The sequence below is a fragment of the Primulina tabacum genome, chromosome 13 (genome assembly GCF_025594145.1).
Source record: "Primulina tabacum isolate GXHZ01 chromosome 13, ASM2559414v2, whole genome shotgun sequence".
In the NCBI taxonomy this organism is placed as follows: Eukaryota; Viridiplantae; Streptophyta; class Magnoliopsida; order Lamiales; family Gesneriaceae; genus Primulina; species Primulina tabacum.
In genome coordinates, this window is record NC_134562.1 from 35,094,538 (window position 1) to 35,108,275 (window position 13,738).

General features: G+C 33.9%; 2 protein-coding genes and 1 long non-coding RNA gene across 5 annotated transcripts; 1 reads left to right on the top strand and 2 right to left on the bottom strand.

Moving 5' to 3' along the window:
• Positions 1-3,172: 3,172 nt before the first annotated feature.
• LOC142522068 (putative mitochondrial protein AtMg00310) lies at positions 3,173-3,778 on the bottom strand. The gene has a single exon (XM_075625231.1). It carries the CDS (start codon positions 3,776-3,778, stop codon positions 3,173-3,175), a length of 606 nt encoding a protein of 201 aa, XP_075481346.1.
• Positions 3,779-6,139: 2,361 nt separating this feature from the next.
• LOC142523026 (uncharacterized) lies at positions 6,140-7,231 on the top strand. Of its 2 annotated transcripts, none has more exons than XR_012814574.1 (4): positions 6,140-6,256; positions 6,362-6,497; positions 6,579-6,699; positions 6,778-7,231. It is a non-coding gene; the product is annotated as an uncharacterized LOC142523026 (long non-coding RNA). The 2 variants fall into 2 exon arrangements; XR_012814573.1 differs by having other exon boundaries at positions 6,340-6,497; positions 6,778-7,230.
• A 257-nt stretch (positions 7,232-7,488) lies between these two features.
• LOC142522795 (uncharacterized) lies at positions 7,489-12,244 on the bottom strand. 2 transcript variants are annotated; one of them, XM_075626335.1, is made up of 7 exons: positions 11,948-12,241; positions 10,831-10,978; positions 10,004-10,195; positions 9,430-9,558; positions 8,646-8,815; positions 8,200-8,330; positions 7,489-7,803 (listed from the first exon to the last, which is right to left on the bottom strand). In XM_075626335.1, the coding sequence occupies exons 1-7, from the start codon at positions 12,132-12,134 to the stop codon at positions 7,726-7,728; spliced, it is 1,035 nt and encodes a 344-aa protein (XP_075482450.1). In that variant the 5' UTR covers positions 12,135-12,241; the 3' UTR covers positions 7,489-7,725. The 2 variants fall into 2 exon arrangements, with proteins under 2 accessions (XP_075482450.1, XP_075482451.1); XM_075626336.1 differs by lacking the exon at positions 7,489-7,803 and having other exon boundaries at positions 8,318-8,436; positions 11,948-12,244.
• Positions 12,245-13,738: the final 1,494 nt, after the last annotated feature.

The window sequence follows — 13,738 nt, forward strand, 5'->3', positions numbered from 1 at the left end:
TTCGATTGTGCATTGACAAGAATACCCTTCATGCAAACTTCAACAAAATAAATGACATAAATTGTTGACCGTTTCCTCATCATTATTACTAAATAATTGTCATTTAGAGCCTTATAATTTCAATTCATTATGTATCAGGCCTCCTGAGTGTGACCGTTGGATTAAAGGTTTTACTCACTTTGAATATTCTTTTAGCAATGCATCGAGATTTATTTTCTTACACAATTCCCTTCCTCATTCAGAACTATGGAGGTATTATTTGATTTATCTGGGAGCAGGAATTACATGTCTAGTTTAGTTGAAAGGTTTAAGCAACGGTTCAATCATTGACCTCTCGTCAGAATATTGGGCATATCAGGTTATTGGTCTAAACTTGTAACACTGTGATGGAACCTTGTTCCTTGTTCAACTGTATAAGTACGGAGAAAAATCTTTGTAGAGCATTTAATAAATTTACAGCTTCTCGCCAATATAGCTATATACCTATAAAATTGTGTATAATTGACATTGTTTTCCGATAAATTTTCTCACCAGATTGGTTTGGAAGCGAAAGTTTCAGAGCTATCTACAAGAAGTTTTCCATTTGGTTCTCCACTTATCAGGTAAAATCTGGCTAACATAAGTGTTGAAGATGTCAGATCATTTTTACGTAGTTCAAATTTATTGTCATGAAGATATTCATATATTGGAATGCTAGATCTCGGATGTTGTTTTATGAAATATCTATTTGATATAATTCATATGACTTTCATACTTGGTATTTTGTAAATTAGTAATGTTTGGTTATTGATGTCTAGTAAAATAGAAAGTGCTCAAGGGAGAGAGAACTTGCCGTTAGGGGTGTAGAAGTAATACGGTCCACTTGGATGTGTTTCCTTACAGATTACGTGTGATCCACCTTTTTTTACCCAACTACAAAAACTTTTTGGTTCCTTGAAATTCTCTACTTCATGACAATCTAACTGTGTTGCCCTCCTCTTTCTCATACTAACAATTCATGCACCTTGCATAATAATGAATAAAATACAAATTACCGTGAAATAAAGTAAATTATTAAATACATAATAATTGGAAAATTTGAAATCAATTAAAGGAAATAAAATCTTTCAAAAATTGAAATAAATTACAGGAAATTAAAACTTTCAGATAAAATAGAAAAAATTACAACTCATCTATTGCTTAAAATATAGTTGAAAGCTAATTAAATAGAGCTAGGGTTGTTTTAGGTGTAATATTTGGAAAAATTGAAATAAGATGTCACCACAGTGTTGATTACTATCATCATTATTTTCCTTGTCGTTGATTTTCTTAAATATTTTATTTTATATAAATATGTGTGTGAGTGTGTATGCTATTAAATTCTTAATATATTGTATGTTCATGATTTCTTTAAGAGACTTAAATATCAAATTAATTACATAGAAATGAAAGCGAAATTTGAAAAGACTTGTCAAATTATACCAAAGATTTAAATACGTTTGATATAATTAATAGGCAGGTTTAAGAGAGTCTAATGAAAAATCAAGAAAATTGGGATTATTGATTCTGTGATCACAATGCTAGAACATTATGACCAACATATCTAGCCGGGAACTAGATATTCATGCAGATGCAAATATGTGGAGAAAATGGAATGAGGATTTCAAGATTTGTTCAAACGAGAAGAGGAAAATGGCAAATCAAATAGGAACCAAGGCATATTTAATTACCATTCAACTAAACAATTATGACAAAACTGCATCTTAACATTAGCAAATGAAGAAGTGGAGCATGTCGCTGTCCATGTAAATTCACGAAAATTCTTTGAAGTCAATTTGTAGAACATCAATTTTGGGCTGAGATCCATCCATACCTGCATAAATATATGTGAAAAATAATTTATTTTTTTTTTGTAGAAAAATATTAATAAAGAGTCCCACAATTTTGGATGATCTTGAATATGACTTATTTTCAATTTCATGATCATACTTATCGATTTGTTGATGTAATGGGTAGAAAAACATCAACATCTTACTCCAAGAGGTATTTCTTATCTCTTGATTGCTTAGTTCAAAACTTTTACATCAATCTATATGTATTATTCTGTTTAATTCATTTATACTTAATATGATAGAGTATATTATTGAAAGTTCTTACCATGAATCTTATAATAACCTAAAAATCAACTAAATTATAGATTTTATAAATACATAAATCATAATTTATATAAGTGAAGCACACTAAGGACAAATAATTAAAAATTTAAAATTTATATATATATATATATATATATATATATATTTATATGAGTTTAGTCTTTTGTCATATTAGACGAATAAACTAATTAAGAACTTATATACCTTACTTTCAAAATTGTTTCTCAAATTAAAATTCAAGCTGTTGATTTTATGTTATATAATAAATTATAATGAACATAATATATAGAACGAATTGAACTGAAAAAAATTTGAAAATATATATCTTTTTTTTTGAAAAGAAGTTTCACTAATCATGCAACGAGTCACAATAATCAATCAAATGTTCAATCAAACAAGGTGGTGTTTCAAAAAAAAAAAAAAAAAAAACAGAAGGACTAGAATAAAAATGAGCATCTTTTGAGCTTCACATTCCTTCACATGTGGGTTTCCCGGGCCGTGTTGCACTCGACATGCCATCAGTTCTCCATTGTCTGTAAAGCTCCAAAGACTACCTGTGACGATGTGCAATGCTTATTGTTCCATAGTTTGTCATTTCTTTGTTTCCATAAGCCCCACATGATCATAACAGATTTCCCAACTTCAATATGCATTAATGTATTTATCATCAAGAATATCATTTCTGCAAAACTGTCCACCAGAGCTGCACATGAGTTTATAACATGGGAGATATGGGATTCATTCCAGCATTCTTGGGCAAAAGGGCATAGCAAAAAAGCATGCCATGTGTTTTCAATGTTTCCTTCGTAGTGAAAACAAGTGAGAGGGGTTGGAATACCTTTGCGTTGAAGAGTTGCTCTAACTGGTAAACAGTCTCTAATCGCTCTCCATAAAAAGTTTTTGACTTTTGGTGGGATCTGTAGATTCCAGATTTTTTGCCACTCACCCGAAGTCCTGAATCCCATATTTGACGACATAATCTCAGAAACCACCCAATACCCCGATTTGACAGTGTATTTCCCATTTTTGTTGTAGTGTCATATTCTTGTATCTGTCACTGGATTCTCCTGTAACGGTATTTTCAAGATTTCACATGTATCTCTTGCATTAAGCAGTTCATTGATTAGATCCACATCCCATTGCTTGCGTCCTGGGATCATCAATTCAGCCACCCTTAAAGATTCCATTCCAGAGATCATCGAAGTTTGAACCCGGAAATTGTTGGTCTCTCTTAGCCAAGGATCATTCCAAGTATTTATTTTTGTTCCATCTCCAATCTTCCAACGGCATCCAATTTGCAACAGTGAGCGAGAGCTCCAGATACTTTTCCAAACAAAAATTGGATTATGGCCCAACTGGGCTGTGAGGAAGTCCCCTCGAGGGAAGTATCTAGCTTTGAAGATTCTACTTGCGAGTGTATCTGGGCTGGAAATAAAGGACCAGCCTTGTCTCCCTAACATTGCAAGATTGAAACCATAGAGATCTCTGAACCCAATTCCTCCGTTCTCTTTTCTAATGCTCAGCCTATCCCATGAGAGCCAATGGATATAGCGTTGGTTGTTTTTCTTCGAACCCCACCAGAAAGAGTTTAACATTCTCTGGATTTCTTCTGCAAAAGACACTGGCAAGAGAAAAACACTCATACAATACGATGGTATAGCTTGAGCCACTGCCTTAATAAGTATCTCACGTCCTGCTTTTGACAATGGTTTATTTTTCCAGGATTGAATTTGTAACGCCCCAGATTCGACGACTGTCCTCACTGTACCAAGACGGGTCTTTCCAGCGTGCTTATGTCCTCACTCACACGCACCCTGGGAAATTTTCCAGGAGGTCACCCATCCCAAAATTGCCCCAAGTCAAGCACGCTTAACTTTGGAGTTCTTATGTGATGGGCTACCGAAAAGAAGATGCACCTTCTTGATATGAGTAGTACATATCAAATCTTTTAATCCCTCTTCAACTGTACAGTCCTATTACATTGAACAGTCTCGGAATCCCACTCGTTCCAGTGTGGGATCGGTTCATTCATGTTCCCTCCACCTAGAAGCCTGCCAGGAGCCGCTCATTGTTCGTACAACCTCATGTCACCGACGATCACCCCCCGCCCTCTTCGACTCCGGGCCTCACAGAATTCGTGACCAAATTCTCTCCTTCATATAGCTGAAAACCATTTTTTTCCTTGCGCCCAATCAATGATGGGAGGCCAAGATATTTTCCAGTATCCAGTGGAGAATTCACCCCTAGAATTGATGAGATATTATTTTTTACAGCATAGTGTACATTACCACTGAAGAAATACCTAATTTTCCAAAATTTATTGCTTGTCCAGAAGCCTCCTGATATGATGTAAGAATATTTCGCATAATACTAGTTTCTTCAGCTGTGGATCGAATAAAGAAGAAACTATCATCTGCGAATAAAAGATGGGAAACAATGGGTGCCCCTCTGCATATCTTATAACCATGAATTAATCCTTGTGCTTCCGCTCTTCGAATTAGTGCAGAAAGACCTTCGGCACATAAAATAAATAGATAAGGCGATAAAGGGTCACCTTGTCGGAGGCCACGTTGAGGTTGAACAGGGCCAATACTTTGATCATTGAGCAGGATGGAGTATCGGGCAGAAGTTACACATTCCATTATGAGTTGTACCCATCTCGTGTTGAAGCCCATTTTAATCAAAATGCACTTTAGATATCCCCAATCGACTCTATCATATGCCTTGCTAATATCCACTTTCAAAGCTACACCACCCAACCTTCCTTTTGTTTTTCTTTTCATATGGTGGAGAGTCTCAAAAGCAACCAAAATATTGTATGTTATAGTTCTACCTTGAACAAAAGCAGATTGTGATAGAGATATCATCTTTGGCAGAATTTTCTTCAATCTATTGGAAATCACTTTTGCCATAATTCTGTAGATTACATTACATAGGGCAATTGGACGAAAATCCTTCATGGAGGCTGGGGTTTCACATTTCGGAAGCAAAACGATATTTGAATCGCCGAGCCCTGCTGGGAAGGATGCCTGCTCCATCCATTTCTTGCAATTGTTATAGACATCAGAACCCACAAGATGCCAACATTTTTGATAAAACGCTGGGTTGAAGTCGTCCGGTCCTGGGGATTTGTCAGGGTGCATTTGGAACACTGCTTCTTTAAATTCTTCAAGAGTGTAGGGAGCCAGAAGCATGTCATTATTGTCAGCCGAGATGCTATTATTGATCCCATCTATCACTGGATCATAATTTCCATTACTTTTCGAATAAAGATCAGTAAAAATACTGCATAACAATGTGGGCTAGATCTGTTTTATTCTCATGCCAAATACCGTTTCCATCTTCCTTTTGATTGTATTCATCTTCCTTCTAGCCTTTGCATTTGCGTGAAAGAATTTTGTATTTAAATCCCCCTCCTTCAACCAAAACGACTTTGCTCGTTGGCGTCAATGATCTTCTTCTTGCACTAGGAGGTCAATCATATTTTTTCTTATTTTATCATATTCTTCCACCGATTCGGAATCCGAATAATTTCTGAGGTGTTCCAGCCTCTGTGTGAACTGATTAATACTTTTTTTGAATGCATCAAAGCGTTGTTTTCCCCAAGTGGATAATAAGTCAGCGCACATCTCAAGTCTGGGAAGCAGATCGTGACTTGACCCACCTTCCCAACTGTGTTGTACTAAATCTTGAAAATCAGGTTTTCTTAACCATTTTATTTTTTAATAGAAAATTATAACATACGAAACTTTAAAAATAACTTAAATTTATGGTGAGCAAACTGAATTCTATTATTTCCCCGAGCATCAATATTTTAATTTGTACGCATGCCTATAATAATTCCAATTTAGAATGAACCAGGCTAATAAAAGTATTGTATAATTTAATCTATGAAAAACAACATATTGATTACGTAATAACAAGTCGAAAATTCACTTTTGTTGTAACATCTTATAATCACATTTTTTTATTACTAATACTTCTTGTTGTTTTTGGCAAACAGACTGAACTCGGGTTTTAAAGACCACAATCTCGATGATTTGTGGCTGGCTACTAAACTGAAATGTTCTAAAGAAATCACCATCAATCAATTGCTCAATGAACGCTAAAGTTTAACCGAGGTAAGAGAAAAATTTCACAATTTTTTCCTTTTATTACGCTAATTGTTTATCCCATTTATCGATCTTATGTTCTAATAAACTAGAACACATACCACTCTTTCAAAGGATATGTACTTGAAGTTGAAAACAGATTTAACCCTTGGTATGAAGCTTGTAACAATTGTTTGAGGGCAATTATTAAAACAAAAGATGCGACAACTTGTACCAAATGCGTTCATATACTTGCCGAAGCAGTGCCGAGGTATAAATCCATCATATTTGTTTTTTATTCATGAAATAATAGCATACATTTATATTTTTTATCATACTGTCACATGCACAGGTATCGAGTTACGATAAATGTCAAAAAAGACAATGACAATGTAAAAATTACAATGTTTGAAGACGTAGCTGCTGCTTTTATTAGTTGTCCAGTGAAAGACTATATCAAGTTTGTCGCTGACGTTAGTTTAAAGCACATTATTACAAATAACACCTAAACTTTAAAACTCTATCACTAACTTGTGTTTGGTTTTGTGTAGGATGCAAGTGCTCCGCCATATTATATGGCCCTTGAAATGCCAGAAAAAGGAAGAATACAACTTTTTTTTCAAATTTGCTGAAAAGACTCCGACCAATAATGCAACTTATTTTATTATAGTTGAAGGATTTCAAAAGCCCCTGCAAAAGCACAAATCAGGAAAATTCGAAGATGTCAATGCAAATGCTCAAATTCAAATGGAAGCTGATGAAAAACTTGCTACTTTTATAAAGAGAAAAAACATCAAATTTAGTTCTATGTCCAAGACACGAAGCCAACAAAACAACAAAAAATTATCTGATGATGCCAAAAGAAGTAACCACATTCTGATTGAAGATGATGACAAGCTTTCTTCCTCCATAACGAGAAAGAGACAAGTCAAAACTAAAAATGACACACAAAATGTGGCATCTGTGAAGATCAAACAAGAAAAATTTGATTCCATCGTAACTTATTGCGCTATGCTTTTTTATTGTTTTTTTTTTAAATTTTTGTCTTATATTACATTTTTCCTATTAATAAATATTTGTGTTTACATTTTTTAATAATTATTATTTTCATTAACTGATTATATATCATCATATTCTTTTATAGATAGTTTTTAATTATATAATTTAACCTAAAGTTTGCACACAAAAAATTTAGACATTAATCATCGAGATATCATGTACAACGCACGTGCTACCTACTAGTATAAAAGAAAAGCTACAAATTGTATGCACACTCTGTACTTGAATAACATTTTCAAGAAACCAGAAGGGCGTCACTTCACCTCCGATCTCTAAACAGAAACTTAAATCATTCCCACTCTGACAATTAGTCCAGTAACAACAGAAATTCAAAAAAGAATTTTGACCCATCTAAATTTCCCAAACAATACTAAATGTATCAGACAATACCTACATTATCTGAGGATAAATCGTACACTTTGACATTTTTATATACAATGTCATCTGTGGCCGGTTGAGTTAGTTTCTGCTGTGACGGAGTTCCAGGCAAATAAAGCAGCTCCAACGGCAGGCTCCACCTGAGGAACCAAAACAAGGACACGACTAACAACATTTTCGAACTGAGCAAAAAGACAAAGGATGCAAAGAAAATGAAATGGAGGAATTATTTTAGAAAATTTGAACACGATAAATTATATGGCCCGGGCACCCATAATAAGATAGAAGTATAGTCGGCAACCATTTGCCAAGGAAATAAAATAACCCAAATTAAGCATTCTCAGTAGCATGTTACTAGAAATACTATAATCAGCATCAACCCAAGATACCTAAGCACTTATATAGCACTCTGGCAAGATAAGAACAGTGGGCTCAGAATTATAAAAGAAATAATCGAAGGGAGTATTAAATTAAATCAAGTAAATGCACCAAGGCCATACAGCATTCCAGGATTACTAGCCATGAACGAAGCTAACCTCCGGTCTTATAGGACAAGCCCCAGGGTAAGCCTCCACAATAGAATTAGTAACTTCTCTCCCTATATCCCATGTCTTCTTAGCTTCAAGTACTCCACCAACAATGACAAAAGGGAAAGAATCCTTCCCATCTGCATGGTAAAAAATTAAATTACATCTTCAGTCTTTATGTTTGAGAATGAAAGTGAGTGAGGTCCGTGCAACTTGCGTGGAGGGTGGTTTGAGGAAACATGAGTCCTATAATTGCATATGTAGTAATAAAATACTCAATCCAGAAGTGAGAAGATTGTTAGTATTTGATAATTAAGTGGGTGTACAAGACTGTTACTTCAAGCTACTGCAATTACAGCTTTTTCTGTTTATGACTGTGGGGTGATCCATTCTTATTCAATAAACGATCAGTACCTTAAGAAACTATATCAATGCAATGACAAATTAAGACATACCTTTACCAGCCAATTGTAGTCGTTGAACCACGGCTTTTACACTTAAAACCAATTCTTGAACAGCATAACTCAAAATCTCCTCAGCAACTTGATCACCTGCTTCAGCACAGGATACCACAACAGGAACAAGTGCCGCAATTCGAGCCCATGATGAATCTGCATAGGTCCACCTAAATTCCAATAAGCAAGAAAATAAAACTAGCAGAATTTCAATAGGTCCACTTAAATTCTAATGAACAAGAATTAATATTGATGTGGAAATTAAATGACAAAGTGCATGATTGAATAACAAATTTCAGCTCCTTCTGTTGACTATCCTCTCTCTTGTCCAACAATTTAAACTTTCATCAGACTCAAAGCTACTTAATATCAGCATCATGGTCTTGACAACAGAAAATGAATGGATATAAAACATTATTAAATCCAAATAGTTGTTACTTCACTTAAAATTTCTGTAGCCAGGGACAGATAAGAGATTGATGAGTTAGCATTTTCAAGAGAATAGTTCATGGAATAATTTTTCAGCGTAGAAAATCAAGAAGAGATCCCACCGTCGACGACTTAAAAAGCTGTCAGCAATTGATGAACGAAAAAAGGAGTTACGTGTACATTGCGTCATGCCAATCAACACTCAAAAAATATAAATGAAACAATTTACTGGCCATGCAACGCTTGGCCAAAACTAATTATGACCACTAAAAACATGCCTAACCCATTTATTCATTGTTCATCAGCACTGAAATGAATAAATATTTATGAGTCAAGAGTTCATTCAGAGAGATACCCAATTATTTCATCTGGAGAAGAAAGACAAAGTGTCTTTAGAATATAATTTGTAAGCATGGTAGCTGGACCACGGCCATCATGAGCCTTCACCACCGCCGTTAATCCCTTAGCAGCAATTCCATAACCACTGAAAACAAAAAAAAATTGGTCAATCAAAACATCAATCGCAACATGAATGTGCATGGACATCATAAAACTCTTACTCCACAATTAATTTTTTATGCTTTGACAACTACAACATGGATATAAATATTGCACGTCTTTTTTACCTCAAGCGTTGGAGTTCTTAAAGACACATTTAAGAATCAGAAACTGACTAGGAAGGAAGTGAGCTACAAAAAACTTATAAATTATATCTTTATTGGGGAAAAGAATGCCGAAAAATCATACACATATGAATTCAACTTTTCTGACCCTAGAAGAGGAGAGAATTATATTAAAACATACTATTAATTTAATAGATGTATAATATAATAAAGGTGTGTACTTTGTTCATTTAACTACCACAATGTTTCTCCAAGAGACACGTATCTAATTTCAGAGTTTCAGTTACTAATTATCGTTGATTTTACCTGCCCCAATCACCTAATACAGGTCCTGCACCAGCAGCACGAGCATCTCTTCCATCCTCAGTAAATCCATAAGCAATGCATCCAGTTCCAGCAATCAGTACACAGCCATGAAGTTTCCCCATCGTCCCACTTGCAAGGGCCGCTACTGCATCATTCTGAACGTATATCTTTACATTAGGTGAGAATATAGGCCTGAAAACAATTGATGAGCAATTTTAAAGGTTGCGGGCTAAATATCAAAATCAGCAGCTGTATGATACATATTACATAACATTCTCCGGACCATAAATCTTATCCTTATCAAGCCGCATGTTCCTTTAGGTGCAAAGCGAAGGATGTACGGGAAACATTTTAATAGTATAGACTTGCTGAGGCATTTTGACTCAAAACCATTTCGCTCCTGGCACCAGATTTCCCAAATAGATCAACCAATTAAATTTAGCCACCATTTGGATTTTGAAACTTTGGGTAATGTGAAAGGGGTATTAAATGGTCTTTTTTCCTTTTACTCTTTGACGAGATAAATATTACATAAAATATTCAATTTTTTGGGAAGTGCTGATTTTTTAACCTTTAGTCTCTGGATTTTAAAACCGCTTACTTTGATTGAATATAGTTCAGTATCTAGAATCTGAAATCATCGTGAGAATTTCTCTTTCTTCTTTTTTTATATACCAGTAGTCAACTCCACATTTAGAACCATTAGATATGTAAAGATGCAGGACATAAATGTTTGAGCAGCCAAAGGAAAATGGATGAAAGATATTTGCAAGATGACTACACTTCATATAACTGAATATTCCAAAATCTACACAGAAGTGCAGTACCTCATCCAACTGAATATCCTTTCCTGATCCAACGGATGGTTCACGCCAGAAATTCCCAAGCAAACAGCACGTACAAGTGAATGGCTTGTGCCTGCACTGGTTAGAGCTTCTGCTATTACTTGTTCAAGTGTTTCTCTGGCAGCTTTTTCTACAAAACCCAATTCATAATAGATGAGACAGTTCACTAAACAATACATGAACATAACTCAACAATTAAAAACACCAAACATCTTTCCTCTTCCCTAATTAAAGAACTAAACAATATAAATTTCAAAAACTGTTTGTATTCATTAAAAAATGATAGATTAACATAACCTTTTTCTTGCTTCATGGTCAAAGTTTCTGATGATTTATGCCCTGGATCAATCGATTTGATTCGTAAGCCATTAAATTTAAAAAAAATTAAAAAAATGAATGCTGACATCATCGAACACCACCATTTTCTCATTTTTCGTTTTATGGTTACTGCATAGTTTTTGCTGGAATGCCCAGAAAGGCATTCTCGGAACTGCAATGGTGTATACCAGGTCAAAGTTCCAGGTTTTACATAGCAATGGCCTAAAACGAAAATTTTATTAACATGTCAGGCCTATTTCTCCGCGTCACGTAACAGTATCGCACATCATGGAACTATTTTTTTCTTTTTTTTGTTTTTCGTGTTAAGATTTCTTAAACCTTGTCTAGTTTTTTTGAATGAAGAAGATATAGAGTTTTCCCATAATTTTTTTCAAAATTTCTTAACTTTTTTATTTTTTCAAAAAAAACCGCAGCAGTATAAGAGATGACCCTGAATTGATCTGGAAAGACAACCTCCGCAACCGTGCCGGATAACCACGATTGTTATGACTTAGGTATGACGAATACAGTCAAATTGCGACATTTTGATGTCTAGCATGTAAAAAAAAGGATTTTTATCACAAAGGCTGCAAAACAGGTGTAAATGTAAATCTCGCTGTTTGGCATATGAAAAATTGGAAGATAAATGTCAACAAACAAGAACGATTATATAAAAATAGAATCACGGGGAACTGACTGAGCATATCAATCGTCGATAAACCGATAGAACAGTGAATCGTCTCTGTTAAGAATGTTAAAAGGATATCATAAACCCAATTACCTCCAACGCTGTTGTAATTGGAGCAACCCCCAGCGGCACGGCCCAGGATTGGGAAAGGATCGGGCAAACGGCCGATATCGGAAGCGGGGAGAAAAGGCAGGCAAACGCAGACGGTGGAAGTGGTGCCGCCATCCACGCCCAAGATTACCCCTTCTTCACGGGGGCGATCATCAAACTCGGATCCCATCAAAGAACAATCGAACACTTTATCGCTCTCTGGGCTCTGTATTTGGAAAAATTGCTCTTTTTAATTTGTCTGCTCACCATCAATACCAAATCGTCCATTATCTATAGAGTAATTTCCAAATAAATTAATAACCAATGAAATAGTTTTATTTCTAAAAATCTTGTTTAAAAAATTCAGACAAAAATAATCGCAGGATGTTATAATTTATATTTTACATTTATAAAAGAGTAGTATTTTGTTCGACATCTCATATATTTCAGATTAATATAGATTTTTATTATTAAATTAAGATGAATTTTTTTTGTAATTTTATAGAGATATTTTTGGTTTATCATAAATTATGATATTTTTGGTTTTGAACATATTGAAAAATGAGTGTTCGCATTCTATAATAAACTTAGTTAACTAGAAGCATTCAACCAAAATGGGTCATTAGTTGAAATAAATGTATTCATTCTATATTTTATTTTGATTGAAATTAATCAAGTTTCTAGATGTATATTTTTTGTTTAATATGTTCAAGCTCTAATGATGTTTGAATAATATCACGGGAGTTTAGTGATCCAATGATAAATATTGGCTAATGATGAGGGAGCAACCAATATACGGTTTTTCGAAAAATTCAAAGGAGTTTTGATGAATACTACCAAGAAGCTGAATAATATTGATTGTGAATCATCTTTGTCTATTTTCTACACATTTTCGATAAACACGCCATCGAAGAAGGAGACGACGTGCAGAAAATGAGCTAAACCATTAAAACAAGAGGAAAGAAAAGGTAATGAGAGGAGAAGGATCGAAATATGTACATGAGATAGAAATGTTTAATACAATGCATGAAGGAGATTTTTTATTTTTTATTTTTAAAAAGGAGGATGAGAGGATTGCTCAAGCAAAAGAGCACTGCACAAAAATCGCTCAAAATATGGAAAAGAAATATGAAATAAAGATGATGGAGCACAAGATGAGGGTGAGAGAAAAAGAAAGAATGAATACGGATCAAGATAATCGAATCATTGAGACATTCAACGTCAGTGTTATATAAAGATGTAATAACAAATTATTTGTAAAAGATTCAATTAATAATTTATTTAGTTTGTATTTTTATTTTGTGAATTTATTGTTATTTCATGTATTTTTTAATTTGATCTAACTATAGAATTTTAATTACGTATATGTTTATTTGTTACAATTACGTATAATTTTATAACGTTGTTTTAAATCATTGAATGAAAAAAATAATATTTCAACATCATCTCATCACGGCAAGAACAAGTACCGACAATATGAGACCAACTTTATATCAAACTTCAACATGCTCTAAAGTTATTTTCAATAATTTATATATTATTTTGTCAATCTATTACTATCTGTTAAGAATCTACAAAAAATTGGTCTGTTTTTTGATTTCCCAGTTTTACCCTCATTTCATATCAAAATTACATTTTGTTTTTATTTTTTTAATTGAAACATTTTTGTTTTGTTTTTTACAATTACAACGATTCAAATAGCACTTTAGTCCTTCAATAATTTGTAACATTTCACTTTAATCTATAGATAATTATAAAAAAATTATACATATGCAAAGTAGCTAGTTTATCATT